Source organism: Miniopterus schreibersii (assembly GCF_964146895.1).
Source record: "Miniopterus schreibersii genome assembly, chromosome: 21".
In the NCBI taxonomy this organism is placed as follows: Eukaryota; Metazoa; Chordata; class Mammalia; order Chiroptera; family Miniopteridae; genus Miniopterus; species Miniopterus schreibersii.
The window spans coordinates 7058830-7081736 of NC_138123.1; the positions used below are offsets into that span (position 1 = coordinate 7058830).

Here is a 22907-nt window from a genome sequence, read left to right on the forward strand (position 1 = left end):
GGTCTGGTCCGGGTTCAGCACGGGTTGTTCCCAGAGTCTTACTGCCCGTCTTGCTCCTCAGGCTGGGCAGGCCGCCCTGCCTGGGATGGGTGTAGACAGAGGCATGAATACAGGGGAAGGAAGACAGCACTTGTATTGAGTGGATGGGTAGGATGAGCACCAGTCCCACAGGAGCTTCTCTGAACGGCCAGGCCAGACCAGGACCTGCACACAGTAGGCACTCAGTAACTACGTGCCGATGAAAGAATGAATGAATATTGAAGGGCGGAGCTGGGTCTTAGCGCCTTACTCCTATTATTAAAGCTACACTTGTAATTAGTTAAGGAGCTAATTAAGTGGCCTGGGCTCTGAAGGCCAGACATCTTGTGGACAGATTGCAACCACTGGGGAAAGACTCTTGTCTGGGATTTAAAAACAATCCATAAAAACCCTAAATGGAGGGATATTAGACACATTTTCCCAGTTCTTATGATGTTCCTCCCTGGCAGGAAGTTAAACGCTCTGGATGCCTCATTAACTCATCTTCAAGCCCTTCAGGCCTCTGAGGGCCCCTGCAGTGGCGTTTCAGGGCCAGGTGGCTTGAAATAGCTACCTCTCTGGTTGGTAACATCAGCCCCGAAAGGACTTGTTAAAACTAATTGCCCAACGGGAGGATGTGTTTCTAAATGAGCGTGCACGAGGCCTGCTGGTTCTCTGAGCTTCAGACCCCCGACCTCTGGGTGGACCCCTCCCAGGAGGTGGAAAGAGGAGGGATGCTCTGTTTTATTCCTAGTTTCTCTCATTTACCCTCCCCTTCTGTGTGCCACCTGGGCATCTAGTCTCACTGTAACGCAATGAGAGGTGGCCTTCTGAGGATCCAGCTGGCTGGGGAAGGGGCTAGTGTGTGTCCTGTGCCACCCGATCTCGTGCCTGGCATCCCACACCTTTGCCCACCATTCTCCTTTTAGGCAGCCTTGGTGCCCTGCTCTGTGTGTATGTTTGCGTGTGCACATTGCATGTGTGCACACGTGTTGAGGAGGGCATGGTCTCTCTTCCTAGCCCTGTGGACACCAGTTTGTCTTGATGTGGGCTCTTTGCTCTGGGCTTAAGGGATGCACAGGAATCACTATATTTAAGATTCAGTTAGGGAAAGTGAAGTGTCCCAGCCACCTGTCTTCTCCAGACCCCTGAGCATTCTCATTGCCATCCCATCTATGGCAACCACATGGCTTTGGTAATGAGTGAAGCACCAGGAGAGGCCACAGCTGTGCTCACTGTGGCTTCAGAAACCAAGAAAGTCACTGCTGGGAAGGGGAGGCCACACTGAGTGTGTCACTCGAGCAATGCCCAGCATCTTCCTTCAGCAGCAAGCCAGGCCCTGGAGATGAACTTGGACGTCTTGAAGTCTTAGCCCAAGGGCACTGCTGGTGCCTAATTTAGCGGGGAGATTGCTTCCTTTAAATATACTCACTCTAGAAAAATAAGGCCAATGGTCAGAGAACTTCCATTCCTTAGACACTAGTCAGGGCACATATGCTCTTTGATGCCCGAGTGGGAAGTCCTCCCGGGAGGCCTGACTGCAGGCTTTGGGACATGCAGTGAACATGTGCTGCCTGGTCAGCAGTGGGACCATCTTACAGGTACATGGAGGCTAAGAGAGGAGAGACTGTGCCTGTAGAAAAAGTACAGGCACCTCTCCTGGCTGAGAGGGGGGCTGAGCCTCACTGTTTGCTGGTATATTTCTTCTAGGAGCAAATGACTGAGACAAGATAAATGGAAAAACTCTGGTTAGGAAGAGCCATGGGTGGGAGCGTGCAAACCATGGGGGGGGGGCCTCGGGTGGGCTCTGCCTCCTCTACTGAGACTGGATGTGGGGGCCCCTCCCGCTCTAACCCTCCCTCTCTCTTTCTTGTGCATCACAATAGAGGGAACGGCTGAGGAACATCGAGCGCATCTGTTTCCTTCTGCGAAAGGTCAGTGTAAGAGCCGCGGCCAAGCAAGCTCAGTGCCTGCTCCTGTCCTTTCTCCCCAGGAGGGCAGTGGTGGCCGGGGAGGGGGAGGGGGAGCCTCCAGAGACAAGAGGCGCTAATTAAAAGGGGTGGCCGTCAACTAAAGTGGCAGGAACAGCACTGGATATCTGAAGTGCCCTCTGGTTGGATTCAGAGCTGCTTTTTCTTTGGGTAACCATGACAGGCACTTACAGCAGACACTGCCTCTCAGCCTTTGTTCCTGTCTGGCGCCGGGCTCAGGGAAGTTTTTCACTGGCTGATGGGTTTCCTTTGAGGTTTCAGCCTGCCACTCAGCTTTGCAGTTTGATTGGCAGCCTCATGGGGGGTGTTATTAAAGGGGGAGACAGGCGTTCAGAGAGTTGCTCTGAATGGACTGGCAGAGGCCTGCAGCTGCCCTAAACGCATTCAGGAGCACACGAGTGCACACATATTCATGTGTGTGCGTGCAGCTCAAGCTTGGTATTTAGCACAACTCTGTGACATAGCTGGGGGACCAGAGAGACCAGGAAAGTGTGTGTTTTTTGCAGCAAAGTCTAGAGAGCAGCAACTTGCAGATAAAATAAGCAGCCTCTAGCCTTGAGCCAAAGGATGTCCCTGACCTCTGTCCAGAGCAGGTGGGCTACAGGCCGCAGGAAAGCTGCCTGTCAACTCAGAAGAGGTTTTTGAGCCTTATGTAAATAGGAGAGAAACCAAATGCCAGGCCAACACCGATAGAAGGGAATGAATTTAGAAAGTTTTTGAAAGTTTTTCTATATTTTAGTATTGATATCGTTCATTGGGGGAGAGAACTTAAGAAGTTAATAAATTTTCTAGCTATTACTGTCCTTTTAAACTCAGTATATTAACCCTGGCCGGTTTTGCTCAGTGGTTAGAGTGTCAGCCCGAGGATTGAAGGGTCCCGGGTTCATTCCGACCAAGGGCATGTACCTCGGTTGCAGGCTCGATCCCCAGCCCCAGTTGGGACGCGTGCAGGAGGCAACCAGTTGATGTATCTCTCTCACATCGATGTTTCTCTCTCTGTCTCTCCCCCTCCCTTCCCCTCTCTCTGAAAAGCAAAGGGAAAAACATCCTCAGCTGAGGATTAAAAAAAATTAAACCCAGTATGTTCGAGTTTCATGTCTTGTGTATCGTAGTGAGAATGAAAGTACACCTAGCGATCCAAGGACTGAAGAGTGATTAAGAAATAAGGCACAACATTTGGTATTAAGGGTAACTCATGAATTTGTAAATTCTCTCTCACATGACATCTTGGGCGCCAATAGCCCGCTCCAGCTGTTACTTCCATGGTCTCCGGTTTGTCCTTTGACTCTAAGTGCCCTTCACCCTCCAAGTTGCTCGTTTCCCCCCACCCTGAGTGTACCCTCCCGAATTCTCTGGCAGAGTGTTAACCCACATCCGTCGCATTTTAGCCTCGCTCGTCTTTCTATATGGCTTGACCACTGCCTCTGGCCAGACAGTAGGCAACAGCGGCCCATGGCCGCCTCGGCCAAGGCCCTGCTGCCCACACGCTTGGACCTTTCAAAGTCAAAGCCAAGCATGTGCAAGTAACCGGGCCACGTGAGAATTAGCATTACCATTTGCAAATTTGCATAGAGTTTGCATAAGTTTTTGTAAACAGTAGGCTGAGGCATTCTGCTGTAGGGAACAGTGCTGCAAGTACCTTTTTTTCTGTTTTCTTCTCCCTTTTCATTTGCCCACGCTCCTTCCCCTGCTGCTTCTGTGACGTCAAACACCTTGCTGCTCATTGTAGTGGGAAATGCCAGGGAGGAAAGTTCAAGGTCGATGGAACACTAACTCAAGACTTCAGCTGTTACAGCTGTGCCTGACCACACGTGCTGCAGCCCGAGGGCCCTCTGGCTCCCGCAGGAGCTGCCCCGGGGCGGCGAGCACCCCTTGACCATCTGAAGGCGGCCGCAAGCCCCGTGCCTGCGGCTGTATTTCCCTGCGGCATCTCCCTCCCGCCCCAGCCCTCTTGCTGTGAGCACACCCATCTCTTCGCCACTCGGCCCTGTTAGCTCTTCCCCTCTGCGTCTCTGCGCCCTGGATCCCCAAGGCCACTCTCACTGACGTGAGCGTGATCTCTTTCTGAATGTAATTTTAAATCGTTGGCGTTTCTGATGGTCTGGCCAGTGAGGTCTTGTGTTTCAGCTTAACTTGGTAGCTCACAGACACATTGAGGGGATGCGGGCCTGTCTCTCTCCTTCCACTCGATGACTTGGTTCCTTTCACTGTCGTTTCTAGTGACACAGGAGGAAGAGCAGGGATAGCCTGTCGATGGTGCTCGATCAATATTTATCCAGTGAGTTAATGACCGAAGCTGGCTTCCGGCCCCGTCTGTAATCTACACCCTTGTTGGGAACACTGGGATAATCAATAATCTTTTCATTTCCTCCTTTCGGTAGTGTCCATGGCACCGCACACAACTTTTATATTTTAGTACATTTACTACTTACATCAGCTTGTATTTTGCAGTCACACTGAACTGTACTGTGTTTGTTGTGGACACACAGAAGGTCTGTAACCTCCAGTTTCTCCATCTCACCCCTTTCCTTTGTTATTGTCATGGTCGTGTCCCTTAACTGCGGCCTGAAACCCCTAATCACGTCCCTGAGCACACACTTGGTGCCGAAGCAGGCCGGGCCATCCTCGGCTGCTGGCATTTCCCTTAGTGCTCCCTCCAGTCTCTTAGGTAAGTGTCACTGGGTGTTCGAGCAGAGTCACAGGCAGGATGGCCGAGCCCCCTCCCTCCTGGCTCTTTCATTCCGAATGGGCTGCTGAGTTCAGATCCCCAGCTGGGAGTGCATGTTGGGGATGCTGTGGAGGGTTAATGGGTCTCGTAGCATCACCACCTTCTGGGAAGCGTACCTTCCAAGAAATTTATCTGAACTCGTTTCCCAAACACCCCAGAATGTGATGCATCTCGGCAGTTGACTATCGTTAAACCACCTCCTCAGCCTTCTCTGGAGAAAGGAAGGGATTTGCACAGAGGATCCATTTTTAGCTCTGTAATTATCAGAAAACGTGTTCTTTGGGTAATTGTCTGAACTGCAGGATTCTTGTGGTGACTTGTGCTTATGATTCATTTTTTCACGGCAAGAGTCACGCCACTTGCTTCTTGCGCGGCTGTTCCTGCGAGCGTGTCGTCAACTCTGGGGGTCGCTGGAAAGTTCAGGTTGGAGAGCAGGCAGCCCGGGGAAAGCAGAGGGTGGTTAGACGGCAGCTTTCAGGCACAGGAGACTGACCAGGGCCTCCTGTTGCATCTCCAAGCTCAGGAAATGGTTAGAGGAAATGAACTTAGGCGAAAGCCCGAGATTTGAATGAGAATGAAGAGGACATTTCCTTCTCAGCTCAGTCATCACATCTTTGGATTGGTTGTTTTGGGGCCTATAAAATGTTCACCTCCCTTAGACCAGTGAGACAACCTCACGTCCAAGACGGTCTGGAGTTAGACTGAGCCTGCCTGAGAGGAGTACCTCGTTGCGTAGTTTGGGACAATTATGTGATAGTCCAGCCCACCCCGATTTCCCCGAGAGTGAGTCCTGTCCTACAGCCGGTCTCCTGACATTCGTGGGTATAAGAAGCTCTAGTCGGTGGATCACGGTCATTCTCTCCTCGAGCAGCACCAGTGCGAGGATGAAGAAGAGGAAGAGTGGGTAGTGGTTGGGGTGGGGGTGGTTGAGTTCACTGGGGAGGTGTAACCCGGCTGGTGGGAGGGGGCAGGTGCTCCAGGTTTAATTCGGAAAGAACACAGTGGTGACCAGGCCACAGATGTTACCACTCATGGCCACCTAGGCCCCTTATCAGAGCCCCCTCTGTCTTAGGGTAGGTGTCAGAGTCTGAAGTGAAGTCGAGTGGTGTGAAACCGGAATCCACTGCAGAAACTCCATGGCCTGGTTCTGAAAGCAGGGACTGCGTGTGACTTTGCAGTTCTTTTTGCTGGAAGTAATGTATATTTCCCTCCCCGCTGATGCTGGCTTCTGCCATGTGGTGGGATTTGTCTGCTGGAATGTGAGTGGGCTCATGAGTGTGGGGGGGCCTGTAAGAGCCGCCTGGCGTTTCTGCTCTTCCTCTTGCACTTCTGACATGGACAAGGCCAACGTGCTGGTGCAGGGTCCATGAGAGGCAGGGGTATAGCCCTGAGCCACCTGTAGCTCAGAGCCAAGCCCACTAGGTCAAGTGACCCCCAGTCAACCTTTAGATGCACGAGCACGTGTAAATGAGTATTGCTTTGGGGCACTGAGTTTTGGAGTGATTTGTTAAGCAGCATTATTATGGCAATAGCTAACTGATGCTGTAAACATGAGGACTTTTATAAGGGGACTTTTATAAGATTTTACAGAAAATCTTTCTGTAAAAAAGTGATTTTATTCTGTGACAGAAATTAGCCAGTTGCTGACTCTACAAATTTACAAGTAGACAGTCTCAAACGCTGTCCCAATTTGTTCAACCTAAGAGGAGGCTACTAAATGAGTTTATCTACCAGAACCCAGAGAAAGACCCACATCGCTTTGGAGCACAATATTTGTCATGCAGATATTAAAATACTTGGAAAAAATGGTGAAGACGGTGCCTTGTCTCTAATTACTGGAACTCCCTGCCACAGGGATCGACTTGATTGCCAGTGATTTTATCTGTGAATGCAGTTCTTGCCGGGCTCTGGAGGGAATGGTGTCTGTTAATGGAGAGACAATAATGCAGTGGAAAGAGGCACATAAACTCCGAGGCGGTTGTTTGGAATGCCTCAGGGAGACCAGCCCTGACTCAGAAGTTGTCCAGATCAGAATTCTGTTTCTTGGGGGATTTCTAAAGGATAACAGTGGTCGTAGCTGCTTGCATTTCTTGAGTGACTACTATATGCCGTTAAAAGTATTAACTCTTTTCATCCTCACGACCCTGTGAAATAGCCCCACTTAACAGATGAGGAAATCAAGGCCGGGAGGTTAAGTATATATTCCCGGTCTCTTATTTCGTAAGTTGGTCAAGCTGGGATTTGAAGGCAAGTCTATCAAACCAGAGTCCACAATCTTAATCAACCACATTATAGGGGAAATTGTTGGTTCTCTTTGAAGGAAGCTCCTTAAGGACCATCACGACAGTAATATTGCTCAGCTATTTTAAAGGAAAGATACAAATACCAAGAGCCACATAGGGCCTCAGGGACCCTATAATATGCTTGGCTCACCATGATGGGGCCAAGTGGATTCCTTTACAGCTCTTTTCTAATTCCATTTAACTTCTTGGTAGGATAGCTCACCCCTAGAGGGGATGTTTGAAGGGAAGTAAAAATACCCTGGAACAAAACTTGCAACTAGTTCAGAAACCGTGTCTCATGTATAATTTATTTCCAGACACTTTCTGTGGCAAACTCCTTGTTAGTCGGAGGGAAGGGTGGCACATTTTAGCGGCTGTGTGAATAGCGGTGCTGTCATGGGGCTGCAGAACCAGAGGCCCGAGGGGGCTGGGGCAAGAGCCGAGTCCCCCCTTTGCTCGCGAGGCTGCAGCAGGGGGAGGAGAGGATGTCACAGCAGCTCCCGAACATGAGGGATCTGGGTAGCTGGTTGGCCTCACCCGTGTTTCTTTTCCGCTGCTGTGCTAACAGAGTGCAGGGCCAGTCTGCAACAGCCGTGATTCACATTTCTCACCTCCACCCTCCACCCCCCAAGCAAGAAGGAGTTCTGCAGCAGACAGCCTTTGGACTTCAACTCAACATTGGCCCTTCCTGGGTCTCCAGCCTGTTGGCCCACCCTGCAGAACTGGACTTGCCAAACCACTAAAACTGCATGAACCAATGAGCCAATTTCTTAAAATAAATCTCTCTCTCTCCATATAGATATAGATATATAGGTAGACATAGCTATATCTAGACACACACACACGCACACACACACACACACATGTCCTGTTGGTTCTGTTTCTCTGGAGAACTTTGACTAATACTGCTCCCTGCCCCACCCCCCACCCCCGCAGCCCACAATCCTGGGAAGTTCAGATTTAGTAGGTTTTGGAGGGCCCTGGCATGGCTGTGTAACTAAATCTTCACAGCAACCCTGCGAGTTGGGAGAAATTACCCGCCTTCACCTTGCTCAAGGCCACACAGCTCATGGGGCTGGTTCCAGAGCCCTGCTGTTTCTCCGTGTCCCTTGCTGCTTCCATGTGTAGCAAGGAGCCAGTAACTTTCCATTCCATCTACAGAGCTTCTTGCCCCTCCACCAGGGGCCAGTCTCTGCAGGTCACTAACCAAGAATGACGATCACTCAGTGTCCCCTGTAGTCTCTGCAGACCATGCAGACCAGAAAAAGAGGCCAGTCAACCTCCCTCCTTCATCAGCAAAGCGCAGTCCCCAGGCTGACCTTCAAAGCAGAGAGACTGATGGGCTCTCGGCAGCTTTGCTATGAGAGGTCACCAAATCACTGGCCGTTCTGACAGAAGTAATTTGGTTTTCCATAATAACTTTCTCCTCTCATTAATATAAAAAGGAACTCCAGATATTGTAGGATGTGTGGGCGGCGGGAAGGTGTATGGGATGTGGGCTCTACTGTGAGTAAAAGGCACGAGGGGGGTCATTCTGATGGGGGGAGCCTGTCCAGGCCGGGGCGTGGGGGGCTGCCTCCCAGGGTCATCTGGGGACTCAGGCACCTCCTGCCTTTGGAGCGCAGCCATCATGAGGGCACTTCTTGTCCACATGGTTAGGAGGGCATCACACCAAGACCCCCTTTCAAGCAGCGACATGGAGGAGGGAGGAGGAAAGGTCCGTTTCCATGAAGGACGTGGCCCCAAATTTGCACACACCACTCCCTTTAGCTCATTGGCCGGATCTCAGGCAAATGGCCACTCCTGGTCTTATTTTGGGGGCAGGGATTTCATTCCGGGGAGCAGGAAGAGTGGACATTGGGGGACAGCTGTGGGTCTCGGGGGAGTAATCTGGGCTGAGGAGCACCCCGAAATTCAAGGGCAGTGGGCATGGGAACGAAGGTGAAGACTCAGCATGAGAGGTCGAGGTGAAGTTCGGTGGTACTTAGAGGAAGCTGCGCAAAATGGGGGTTGGAGAAGGGCACTTAGGGGTCCTGGGTGTAGGCATTGGGGGGTTCCAGTGAGCAGCAGCCTGAACTTACTCATCTATTCAGCCGGGATTCATTTCATTAGCACCTGCTGTGTACGTGGTCCTGTATTATGTGCTGAGGAGGAGTGTGTGTGTGTGTGAGCTGTGAAAACATGCTCGGTCCAGTTAAAAGCAGCCTCGTTTTTCCTCTGAATTCCTGCTTGAGAGTCCCTCAGAGCCCTGATCCCACAGTCCCTGCATTACAGTTGCTTGTACACGTACCGTACACATTTGTATTCCCCGAAGGCAGGGATCATATCCGCCTAATTTTTGTATCTGTTGCATTGCCTAGCGTGCTGTCTGATTCATGTTAATTAGCAAAACGGATTAGTGAGCAGGAGCCCAGCAGCCGTTTAATGGCTTGGACAATTATTTTCACAACGTGTGAGGCAGAATTCTCACCGCTGAGCCTGGGATTAAGGCAAGTGGAGACCCAAGAGAGGCCAGCGGCAGGCGTGACCTGCTTTGCTCTATCAGCCCATCTCTCGCTGCCCAGGGGGTGAGCACGGTCGTGGATGTGGTAGGAGCCCTGGTTCTTAACCTTGGCTGCATATCAGAATCACCTGGGGAGCTGAAAAATTACTCTTCCTGGGTCCCACCCCCACAATTTCTATTTCACTGGTCTGGTTTGCAGCCTGGGCATCGGGGTTTGCAAAGCACCCCCCTGGCGATATGAATGCGTGGCGAGGCTGCACATCACTGAGCTGGAGGGTGAGCCAGGCTTCAACAATGCCGGTGGGGAGCCTCTTCCCTCTCTCAGTCCCCCGGGTGTGATTTAGAGAGCCTAGAGAGCCTTAATTTTCTAAATGTTTCCAGAGTGAGAGCAATAATTTGCTAACAGTGCCTAAGTGGACCGAAGGAGTGAGTCCCTGACTCCCTACTCCTCCGAGACGGTCCACCCAGCGGGACGCCTCATTGCAAGTAATCCACGGACAACTTGTTTTTCTTGGCGGGAGCTTTGCTTCCGGAGGATCCCTTTCCCAAAATGTGATGAGAAGGGAAGAGTCTGTTTTTCAGCCCTCCAAATGCTCACCATTCTTGCCCTTTTCCAGATTGCTGAGGAAGCAAGAAACATTTCTGGGTTATGTTTCTAGGCCACAAAATGTGCCAATATTACCAAATCCTAATAGCCTCTCACTCCCTGGAGTGTGACCCAGCCTCTGCCTCTCCCTAGAGTTAAAACCAGGACTCCAGTGACATTCGCCTGCGCGCCCAACTCGTGCTGAACCGATTCGGGGGCTCCAGATGTGTCCTCTCCCCGGGGAATAGCTGTCTTGCTGTGTTATCGCGCTGGCTCCATGTGCAGCTCGCATGGGGTTTGTTATTCTTGAAGCAATTTGGGGCACTGACGCTCCTTCAGCACAGAGTGTCACTGGCTCCGACTCCCAGGCTATCCCTGTGGCACAGACAATGACAAAAACGCAGGCGTTTTGTTTCGTTGGGATCAGACCAGGCAGTAGACAAGAAAAGGCACCGAATATGTTCCATCCGCCATACAAATGCAAAGTGCCATTATTACAAAGGGACAGCAGAAGCACACTGTTCCTTTCCCGCGTGTGCCGGTCACAGCCGTGATGAAATCCGGGAGGACAGCGATGACCGATTATAGCACAGGGAGGTGGGCGGCAAGCACACGGCGGCCACAGCTCGCTATTGTGGCCTCTTAGCGGTGACATCACCGCTGTTGCCACTCAGCACATCAGCGTGAAATGCTGCTAGTGCCACTGGCGTCCCGGTGGGAACCAAATAAAGCAGCCACTCACGCAAGGTTCCTCTCCTCGGGGAACGTGCGTGTTGCTCAGATTACATCAGCAGGATGTGCGGTGAGATGACAAGCAGGGTGTCTTCTGGGAGGTTCTGTGTAATCCTGTTTGTGTACCCAAGGCTTCAACACTCGCCACTGGTGCGCTTCAAATGCTTTTGATCCTGGCGATGCCGACCGAGAAGAGGGATGCTGGCTTGCTTCAAGGTGTCCGTAAAGCTTTCCAAGCACAACTATGGTGGGCTTTAAAAGGAAGGCAGCGCGGGAGGGGGAAGTCAGAGGCAGCAGAATTTGTAACAAGTGTGTGTTCCTCGGTAGACTATCAAGTTGGTGAGGGCAGGGCCCGTGGGAGCGGGTCACTGCCCAGCACCTTCCCTGGTAAGTGGCAGGATTTCTCCTATCCCTACCACAGCCCTGTGCAGTGCAGGGGGAGCTGAGCATCGCCTGCCCAGGTCACTCGGGTGGTGTGCGCTGGGTCCGGATTCAGATCCATCCTGCTTCCCCACCCCCTGCCCTTTCTAGCAGGCCTACGTTTTCACGCACTAGGGATTAAGAACACAGTTCCCTACATTTCCCAGGATAGTTCCGAACCGTTGGGTTTTTCAGAGCAACTTGGACACCACCCTCGGACATCCTAGCATTTGTACACCCACGGGACCCACTGTCGGTCACGTGCACGTGGGCACCATGCTCATCTCTGGTCTCACCCCCATCCTGTCTCCTCTGATTCTCATTCTCCAGGTCAAAACTAGGCTGAGAGGCTTTGATCAAAGGCATCACCTCAGTTGGAAGGGACTGGTGGGAAGGGGTGGTTTGGGGGGAGCGCCCTCAGGAGACCCTGCACCCCCTCACGCAGGTCTGTGTGGGATCTGCGTTAGTTTTCTCAGGCTGCCATAACTAAGCGCCAGACTGGGTGGCTTAGACAGCAGAAATTTATTTCTTCACAGACCCGGTGGCTGCAAGACCTCGGCCTGGTTGGTCTTCTGAGGCCTCTCTCCTTGGCTTGAAGACGGCCACCCACTCACTGTGTCCTCACGTGGTCGCCTGTGTCCTAATCTCCTCTTCTTAGAAGGATATCAGTCATACTGGATCAAGGCCCATCCTAAGGACCTCATTTAACCTTAATTACTGCTTTAAAGACCTTGTCTCCAAATACAGTCACACTCTGAGGCCCTGGGGTGTAGAGGGGGGAACCTTTTATCCCCTAGCAGGACCTGTGCACCAGAGAAGAGTCTGTATGGGAATATCCCCTCCTTGGTCAGGAGAAGTGATTGGCCTTACCTCGAATTCTGCTCCTTGGCAAACAGCAAAAAGAGTCACTAGTGAGCCCCTGGGTTTAGATTTTACTAGTATTTTCCCATTTTCCACAAGTGTGATGCAGTGAGAGGGCAAGACTTGGATCCTCCGTGGGACTTTATTGCATGTTTATCAGAATGGAAAGCAAACTTATTCTGAACAAAGCCTGTGAAGAAGCACTTATTTCCAATAGCCAAGCTATGGAAACAAACTTAATGTCCATCCAGGGATGAATGGAGGAAATGTGGCACATATAATGGAATATCATTCAGCCATAAAAAAGAACGAAATCCTGCCATTTACTACAACACAGATGGAACTTAATGGCATTATGTTAGACAGAGAAGGGCAAATACAATATGATCTCACTTATGTGTGGAATCTAGAAACTAAACAAAACACCAAGCTTATAGATACAGAGAACAGAGGCAGGGGACAGGGGCAGAATGGCTGAAGGGAGTCAAAAGGTACCAACTTCTAGTTATAAAATAAGCAGGTCATGGGATGTACACCATGGCAACTGTAGTTAACACTGTATCGCATAGTTAACAGTGGCCAAGTTAAAAGTTCTCCTCATAAGAAAAAAATCCCAACTATGTATTGTGACAAACCTTCATGACGCTTGTGGTGATCATTTTGCAACATATAGAAATATTGTATCATTACGTCGTATAACTGAAACTAATATAATATTGTAGCTCAATTATATCTCAAATGAAAAAGTATCACCTCCGGGGTCATTTTCTAGGGGACTGGCCCCTGCCTTTCACACCACCACGTCCTGGCAGGCGGCAGCGTGCAGAGCAGTCCCCGGGCCGAGACAGTTAACTCGGCACCGGAGGGACGAGGTCGGGGCCATTTATCATTCTAATTAGCTGCGGCTCCTGTCTCCCCAGCAGGCCCAGGGTCAGGACCAAGTCCACGGACTCGAGGTGAGCTTTTGCAGAAGCGCCAACTGCTGAGGCGGGCTGAAGTTATGTAATTGCCGTCACTGCCTGAGTTTATAGGACACCCCCTCCCAGGAGACCCCGGGTGCTTCCCTGCCCAGAAGTTGTCACCGGGCAGTAGGACAGCATGACCTGTTCTGGGGCTGGAGGAAATAACAGCGAATGTTTCCCACCTCATAGTGCTGTCCAGGCTGCAAACAGAAGCGGTTACGTCGTCACATCAGGACTCCTGACGGGAGGCACCCCTCTGCAGTGGGGGACAGGGCGCTGGGGGCTTTTTCTCTGCTGGAGGAGGTGAGCTTACCTAGACTTGGAAGGTTGGTCCTTAGTGGCTCAGGAAAAGGCTTTTCCTTAACGACAATGTTTAAGTGACCCTCTGCGGCAAAGTGCTTAAACGCGTCATCTCACTTCACCCGCACCCCGAGTGTGGACACCACCGTGGCCCCCGCTCACTGACGAGGGTGATGAGAGCAGGGGGGGTGAGGGACGGGATTCCGCCAGGACATGCGAAACCAGGATCTGAATACAGGTAGCTTATCCCAGCGCTCCCTCTTTGGTTTTTCTTTATTAATTGTTTTAATTATAAAGGTAGTATGTCCCCATTTTGACTCGAAAATGATTCCAAGCTAATATAAAGAAAATACTGATAAGCTCCTCTCCCCTCTCTGTTCCTAACTGCCCGACACAACTGATGTTAAAAGCTCGGGTCGGCGTCCTGCTGTTATGGCCACGCTCTTCACGCCCAGGCAGATGCCTCCCCACCCGTGTGCCCGCCTACTCTCAGGGTGGCTTTTTGTTTTTCTTCTTCCCGGTAATGAAAACGTCTTTTTTCTATAGCTTGTTTTTTCTCCCACACGCCCTTACACGGACAGCCCTCTAGGTCAGGAGCTGTAGACCTAACTCTTAAAAATAACTGCACAGACTTTCACAAGGACCCGTAGTACACGTAACTTATTCAGCCATGTCCACAGTTATGGACGTTCCGTATGTTTCGAGTTTTATTAGGCCCCTGCCAGTCACCCCGCAATAAACACCTTTGTGTGTTTGTGTCCCAGGAGGGAGACTGTTGGGTTAAAGAGTATAGGAATTTGGACTTTTCTCAAACTTGCTACATTACTTTCCCAAAACGGTGGAAGCAGTTTTTGTTCCCCCAGCGGTCAGAGGTGCCTGCTTCCCCACAGGGCTGTCGCCGTGGCCAGATGTTGGCGCCGAGGCTGGGCTGCCGGCCCAGCTCCAGGTGCAGCCGGGGCGAGGCAGAAAGGGCGCCCAGGAGTCCCTCTAACACAGCAGAGCTCCTCGGTCTCCCGGCACAGCAGGTCTCCTGGGGAGCTTTTAAAGTCCCTGTGCGGGGTCCCGCCCCAGAGAGTCCCACTTTGTCACGGGGGCAAGGGCAGAGGCAGTTTCAGAGGCTCCCCGAGGATTTGAGCGTCTGCCAAGGTGGCGGGTTTCTGGGCGGGACCCCGCAGACACCAGGATCCTCGCCGATCGATGATTGTTTACAAAACTGCATTTTTGCCAAAGTAGGAAATGGAACAAACCCAGAGAGAAACACAAAGAAGCTAAGCAGGATCCTAGGTATTGCTAAATATAGCTGTCCAGAAACAACTATGTCACGATTAATTAACAACACATTTGGGAGCCACCTACACTCTATTTTTAAACGAGGCAGCATATAAAAATGTGAAACAATGTTTCTTCATCACTTCCTTGTCATCCCCCCTGCAACCAACTTCCGTTTTTATCCGTTTGCTCTTAAGAACAGAGGTTTCCTTGTTGATCTCTCTAAAACCAGATGCCAGCTTTTGCCAATCCATCCATCACGACTCTGCCAAATTATTTTTGCTAACACTCCTGTGCGCGGAGGCCGTGGATGGCCCTTCATTGCTTGTTATGTCAAGTCCCAACCCCTCCTCTTGACCTTCGTGACCCTCCCCAGGGCCTTTCCTAGGCTGTTGTCCGGCTTCCCCCGGCTTGAACCCGGGCCGGCCAGGTAACACTCCCTCCACTGGACTCTGGTCTCGCCTAAAGCCCACCCACTTCCATGAAATCACTAACTGTCATTGCAGCGGGGGGTTCTCTCGCCTTTAGCCACTGTTTCCAAACCTGGCAGCTCATCAGAGTTAGATGCACAGCATTTAAAATACAGAGCCCTGCGCTCCACCCTCTGGAAATGCTGAAGTGGAGCTTGGAAATCTGCATTTTTACAAAGGTCTTCCAAAGGATTCAGCTGCCCAGCAGTTTGGGGAACCAGTGATATTTGTGACCCCACATGGTGATTGTGTTGGGAGCATTTATGTATCTGTCTAATCTCTCCTTCTGGACTCTTCCTGAAGGCAGGACCGTGTCATCGAGTCGCCTCATCTTCGGGTCACCTGGCTGGGTATCGCTCACAGTAATATAACGTATTAAACTCAATGAGTGTTTGTTGAATGAATGAATGAATGAATGAATGATTGAATGCATGCATAGAGGAGGGACTTGTTCGAAGAGGCGAGACTTGAATGGTAGAAGGAACTTGTAATCTACCCAAGAATTGAGAGGAAATCCAACAGGGGAGAGGAGCTTTTCATTTCAATATTCTGTGTAAAATACAGGTGATAATCAGAATCCTGGGGAGTCACTTGGAAATCTTTTTGCTTCCAGGGTCAACACATTTCTCATAGGCTGAATTGTTTCTGGTTTTGAGAACATGCTCATCTTTGTAAGAATTTCCAGTGTGTACCTGATTATTTTGTTGTTTCATTTCTCTCTTTCTGACGATCAGCTGGGTGTTTTTAAAATAGAATGTTTCAGCTCTTCCAGGATCTGGTCCCTGAGGTTGCTCTGGCAACCACCTTGAAAATTCCGGAAAGCTTTCCCCCAAGTTCCCAAACTTCTGATTTTCCAGCTGCCATGTCCTGACTGAGAGGCCAGCATCAGATACCCTTAATTAATTGACTGAATCTCCTAAAACGTTTTCAAAAGCCCCCAGCATTCTCAGCATCATTGTGGTCTCAGGGCCTTTGAACCCTGGACCTTCAGGGAAATCTCTGGCTGCGTGTGAACCAGGCACCAGGCACACACTGCCCAGGAAACCACCCTCTGCCGTCTGGCAGTTTCTTTAAAACACGATCATTGTGCCTGTGGCTTCTAGAACCTGTCTCCATTTAAAAAAAATTTTTTTTCCAATTACCATTGATGTGTCTCTGATTTTATTAAAACGTGGAAAGGAGGAAAAAACCATGTAGCTCCTGAGAAGCAGGTGTGGTTTTGATGGTCATGGCTCAGTCTCTGCGCAGTGCCGGGCGGTACTGTGGACGTCCTAGCTCCTGCCTGGCTCAGTTCAGTGAGCCCCGCGCACACGTCTGGGATTTGTGAAGGACCAGGGTTTACCTCTGTAAGTCCTGGTCGAGTCGCTGACGGGCTCCATGACCTTGGGCAGGTTATTTTGACGTCTCTGAGCTTCAGTTTTCTGCTCCGTAAAATTAGAAAGGCACCAACTTTAGAGGTTGTTGTGAGGAATAAAGAAGATAAAGCAGTAACCTGATATAGTGGTTGGGGCTGGATAAACAAGAGCTATTATTATTATTATTATTATCAACCAACATATGTGCTCAAAGCCCTGCTTTATTGGAAGAAAGGAGAAAAGTATGAACCCTTTTCTACTCAGTATGAAATCTGTCTGTTTTAGCACTTTGGCCTGACTGGTTTTACTCTTGTTTCGATGAAGTTTTCATTGGTCTGCAGCACGGAGCATTAACACTATATACCTTCTGAGCAGCCTCGACAAGTCCTGGTCTCCCTGAAATTAAAAGAGCCTCCAGAATCCAGCGTGGGCGTCCTAGCCAACGTGGCACCAGTAGCCCCTGTCTTTCAGTCAAACATTTCCAGAGTTCTCCATCAGCACAGCTGCACGAAAGCGTGTATTCAAACTCACCGAGAATCACCTTATTGAGACAATTTCTCGTGTGGCACAAAGAAAATGCGAAAGGTAACAGGGAGTCCACAATGGTCATTCTGGCCCGTTTCCTTTGCTCCCTGGCCCGTTTCCTTAGCTCTACACACTGTAGACCCTCACTTTGCAAGGAGAGCCCCTTCCCACTGCCTGGTGGAAGGAGACCGTGTTCTGGAGGACTGGCTTGTGTCTCCCACACCCTCACTGTGCCCCATGTGAGGCTGTATAAGTTCTGGCTGGCCCAGGGCTCTGGTACGAGTGAGGCCCTGAAGAATGTCTATGAATGAGCTGGACACCATTGCAGCTCCAGGTAGAGGGATCAGTTGGAGTATTTGAGCTGAAAAGAATGGTAGGGATCGTGCAGGTCAAATGCCTCTTCTACAGATAATAGTTATTATTTGCAGAGTGTTACTATGTACCAGATGCCCTTTTAAGAGCTTCACACGTATTAACTCAGTTAATACTCATAAAAGTGCTGTGAAGTAGATACTATTATTATGCCCATTTTATAGATGAAGAAACTGAGCCCACTGAAATGAAATAGCGTACCCAAGCTCCTATAGCTTAATCGGTCTACAGCCCAAATCTCTTATTCTTTAATCTAATACTTTAAACTAAGACACTGCCACTCCAGCCCTCCTTATTGGGAGCAAAAGTTACAATGTTATTTTGTCTTTTCTTCCCAATGTTAATTTGGTCACTCAGACTCTTGAGAAAGCTTGGCCCATTCCAGCCAACTTCAGAGAAACGCTTGCAGATGCTCCTATTCAGGCCGCCCCTCACCTGGGCAGCCTGGGAGGGCTCCACTCACGCGTCTCACCCTCGCACCCAGGGCTCCGGGATCATAGCGTTCAGCAGATGGCCCACCTCCCTGTCCAGGTACCTGCGGGCAGGTTAATGCCCATCGATGGTGCCGATGGCAGTGCTCTCCTTCCCCAGATGCCAATATTGTCCTCCCATTCAGACACCTCTTGTGCTTGTTTTGAGCAAAATTTCTCCAACCTGCTGAATGTATTAGGTAATTAACACCACTTAATAGCTGTTAAGTAGGATAATCATCTTTTGTGTGGTTTTTTTTTTTTAAACCTGGAAAATGCTCTCCTTTGGAAGCTAATGGTGCAACTCAAGACCCAGGCTGCTCCCGGGCTCTCCCTATTAAGGAAGGACCTGTGGTGCAATGAACTAAACCCAGATCTGAAAACAGCATGTCCTGTTACATAAACCATGTGGTACCAGAGGCCTCACATGGAAACGCCATGCCACCGAGGAGGGCAGTGGGTTAGGAAGGTGCGGCCTTGGGGCGTCAGCTCCCTCTTCTCCCAGCAAGAGTGGGAGGGCCTAGGTGGGACAGGCCGGGGAGGGGAGGCAGGGCCGGCAGCTGTGCCGACATGCACTGGTGAACTTGATGAAGGTCACCCTCAACACCAGCCATCACCCAGGCCATGGTCAGAAATAAAGGCAGGAGAGGACTTGTTTCAGCCCTTGGGTCACTTCCCGTCATGTGGTTTTCCCTGGTCGGATGAAGTCCTCATGGTTTAAGAAGAGGCTGGTGGAAAGGATCCCGGTCTCAGTGTCATTTCTGTGGAAGACCTGGAAGAAATGTCTGTCTAGGACATAAAGCAATGACTGTCTCAGGCACTTCAATGAAGGACAGTGCTGAGCACCCCTGGGGATGCCCGGTGCCTGGACATCCTGCCCCCCTCCCCCCTTCCAGCTCTTCCTGAAATTTTAGCTCAGAGGCGATTCTATGAGGAGCCCTCCCTTGTTTCCTCCCCCAGAATGAATGGTTTCTCTCTCCTTTCTTCTTGTGTCCAGGTGCTCACATGCTGCCTCTATTTGTATTTTAGTTCCCATTTTGTTTTGCTGTGGAATCCACGATACCCGCTTGTGTTCAGGGCAGTCTCCCCTGACTAGACTGCTCTGCACCCATCCCCTCGTAACTGCAGACGATAAATATCTGCTGAATGAGTGCATAAGTGGGGCTCATCAGCCCTGGGAGGCTTGCTAAGCCCTTAACGCTTCTCATTCTGAAACATTCCCTCTGTTAGTGTCTCTCCTCTCAAATAATCAGCTTTTGCCTAATCATTCCCTATATTCCAGACATGATTCCTACTCCCATACCCCTGGCTTAAAGGAAAGAAAAGGAGTGGGTAGCTGCTCGTGTTAACTTAAGATGTCCCTGAATTGCCAGCATGTTGTAGGAGAATTGTGTCCCTTTAAAAACAAGGCGTGATTCGAGAGAGTGCTTTCATTCGCACCTCCTCCCCAAGTGGGCTCGGAGGTAGCTGAGAAATTTAACAAGGGAGTGAGGAAACCGGCAGAGAGGCTTTTGAAATTCAAGTGTGTCTTGAAGTTGCATGAAAACAATGATAAGAGACAGGCTGGGAGGTGTGGCCAAGGCAGGGCCAGAACCAAGGCTTGGTCCTAAAAGGAACCAGTCACTTCCCAGGAAAGTCCATGGAGACCCCAGGAAGGCCAGAGACAGGTAGAAGGAGCTGGTGAGGGCGAGGCGCAGAGGTGGCCTGCGGAGGACAGGCAGAGGATGGCGGGAACTGGGGGCTGTGGGTTCCCAAGACAGAGGAGCTGGAGAGCCGTCCTCCCTCCCAGGAAGATGCCAAGGCCAACCCTTCAAGAATAGAGACCACCAGCCACATGGACTCAGGGAGCTTTCTGAGGGTCCCTCCACGTGGTCATGGCTGGGAGAGCTGGGGGCTGGACACTGCAGCTCTGACCTGCAAATGCTGCCCGTCGAGACTCGATTCCGTGAGCATAGTCAGTGATGGTGCACTGTGAGCACAGGACCGTCATCGCCTTGCAGGGGCACTGGGCCCAGGGTCTTCAAGGTCAAAGCAATACTTGGCCCAGGCATTTAGGAGAGGGACTGGCAGTAAAGAGCTGAGAGCTACCTCCACAGTTCCTGGTCTATACACAACCGGCTTGAGACAGATCAATGTTACAGTGACTTTTTAAATTACACTCTGGACTAGGTGATTCTGTGCTAAGCTGCTTAAGTACAGAGTCAGCTGCTCACCCCTTAAAAACATTTGATGAGCACCGGTGCAAGATCCAGGAGGCCACACAAGTTAACCTGCAGCACCATCAAATAGGCAACGTGCAAGTGGGCCCAACCCCGAGTCCTAGCTGTTGGGGTGTCCTGCTGAATCGTGCCATCTAAGCTGGGGTCCCCAGCACAAGGGGATCCGAGGCCTCCAGGGCCGCCCTGCCTACCCCGGTCTGACTGCTGTGGGCGGCTGTCTCAAGGAGAGCTTTGCTCAGAGCAATTAAAGAGGAGGTGGCCTCCTTCGCGCAGAGGGACTCAGAATCAGGTTTCCTGGCAGTGCCTGGGATGCTTTTCTCACAGTCGTCCAGTTTAGCAAAACCCCAGGTTCCCAATCGAGCCATCCTTCCCCCTCCGCCCATGTGAATCATGTGGGCAATGGTTCATTTGGGGACAAATGGAGAGCCGATCTCCATGCCCAGCATTTATGAGAAAATCCCCTCGGCCCTGCTCGTCCTAGGCGGGCACCTGTGTTTTAGGGTCAGTTTAGCTTAGGTTGGGGATTCCAATAAAAGACACATTACTCTTTTTTTCCACACTCATTGGTGCCCCAGGCAGACACGCAGGAACTGGATTAGTGTTGAAAACAGGCAGAGACTGGGTTTTATGGCTTGAGAAGTGGACTATTAAACTGCCCGTGGTTTTCCTGCCCACTTGGGGAAGCTGGAAGCTTGGCTTGATTGGGGGTGGTGGTGGGGGAAGGTGAGAGGGGACTGGATGGAGAATTAGGAAACCAGATTTGGTTCTGGGCCATTTCACTGCCTTCCAGGGTAAGAGTGACAAGTCACCCACCTGAGCACGGCCATTAGCTGGCACGACTGTTAATCCTAATGGCCGTAGTCATCACAGCCGAGCATCTTCCTCTGCTCGGTGCTTCTTTCCCTTCGAGGGCACTGTCACTCGTGTCCCTGATGGCAGCCTCACTGGGAGGCTGCACACGTTGGTATTTGCAGATGTGGAGGATTTTCATCCTTAGCTGCTGTTCTCGGCGTCGCACAGCTGAGCATGGTCAGGTTTTACTCGTCCTTTCAAACTCCCCTTCACCCCGCCTTGATGAAAGAACCTCCGAGAGCCCCCCGTTGGACTGAACTGTAGTCTTTTCAGCAACCCCACATACCTATATTGAGGCACTTATTTAATATTTATAGGCTAAAGCAGAGCTTAATAAGACATGGGGATTCCATAGCCTGTGGCCTGTGTGAACCAGTTCCTGTTTGTTGTGAGAACAAATGAGACTGGCCCCATTCAATGAGCTTCTCTTACCCAAAACCCCCCCACAAACACACACACACACACACAAAACCAATGTTTTCCAGGGCTAAGGGGTGGCTCAGGGAGGTGGGGGGCTGGCCAGTGCTTCCCTCAGTGTTTCCATAGTTTGCCTGGTGGATCCTGGGGAGGGTTTTATATAACACATAAGCTCAGGGTTGGGAGGGGACATCTAGTCCACCTGTCCCCACAAATGAATAAGAAACAAACATCCCTGCCTGGCGGTCAGTCAGCCCCTGTCCGGCGCTTGCTGAAGGAAGGCGTGGCTGTGACGGTCGCAAGGGGATCCAGAGAGAGGAGCACCGCTTACCTTTTCCCACTGGTTACTCATCCTGTCCTACACGATAGGTTAATTATGCCACAGCAAGAAATAACTCTCAGATCTCAGTCGCTTAAAATAACCCAAGTTTCCTGCTCAAAAGCTCACTCATGCTCTGTGTCCATCACCGGCCAGCCTGGGGCCCCTCCTTCACGATGGCTTCAGGAGGGTGGAGCACCCACCACCCTAAATGCTTCTCGCTCTGTCCGGGGGGGGGGGGGGGGGAGGCCGGATCGCTTTGCATTGGCCGTAACTCCCCCAGCTTTCTCTGCGCCACAATTGTGCCCCAGCCCTTCAGCCCCACCCAGGGCGGTGGTCTGTCTCCCTGTGTTCCCAAAGGCAGAGTGTGGACGCGTTGGGGGGCAGCGGCCACCCTGAAGACCTGGTGCAGATGGCCAGGCCCGTTTTCAGCTGGTCTGGGAGGAATAGATTCCCTACGTCTTCCCCACCATCGCGGCCCTGACAGCAAAACCAGTGTGTGTGTGAAAAGGGCACCATCGCCCCCAAAGTCTCCCCGGGTGCGCTGGAGGAGCCGCTCCCACTTGTAAGATCCTGTTCAGTGACAGTGAGAGGCAACTGGGAGAAGCCCCCCAGAGAGCAGGATGAACTCTCCAGCTTTTTCCCCACCACCACCCCCAACCCCCAACAGGCTGGGGCCTCCAGAACCAGCGGGCCTCTGTTAGTTTTCCTTAGTGTGGTGACAGTGACGAATCCACCCTGTTCGGGAGGCTGCAGCTCCCACTATAAATCAGGCCTGGAAGAGGGAGGAAGCGTGGTGATTAACAGTGGGACCTGAAACCCAGGCTGTAATCAGTCAGAGATTTGTCACTGGAGTTGGAGACAGGGATGGTGCTATCGCTGATGACTCAGGCCTAGGGCTGCTGTCTCTAACCCAGTTAATTATCCCCGAGTAAGTGGCTGAAACTAACAATTTAGAAAAAGGAGAGATGCGCACAGCACAAGTCACAGCCGCCGCCTCCCGGGGCTGGCAGGCCCAGCTCCGAGAACGAGGGCTTTCTCTCTGAACCGGAGGAGGTAGGGCGGTGCCTTGGCAGGTGCAGATGGTTGGCCAGGGCGGCTGCAGGGTGCTGTGAGGAGAGCCGATGGGACAAGCCCCCTCCCGCCAGGTGGTGGAGGCTCAGAGGGGCTGGCTCTGGTACCATCGAGAGGAGAACTTACCAGGACGGGTCACAGCCCTGGGGCAGTGAGCTTGCTGCGGGGAGGGTGCTGTGTCA

The 22907-nt window shown here is 51.3% G+C and overlaps 1 protein-coding gene across 1 annotated transcript in view; it reads left to right on the forward strand.

Annotated features, from left to right (window-relative positions):
- The window catches only part of CNIH3 (cornichon family AMPA receptor auxiliary protein 3), a 51358-nt gene that overhangs the window by 23433 nt on the left and 5018 nt on the right, over positions 1-22907 (forward strand). The window contains exon 3 of the mRNA XM_081124237.1: positions 1905-1952. Within this exon, the coding sequence (XP_080980363.1) occupies positions 1905-1952 (48 nt within the window). The remainder of the gene's footprint in view (positions 1-1904; positions 1953-22907) is intronic.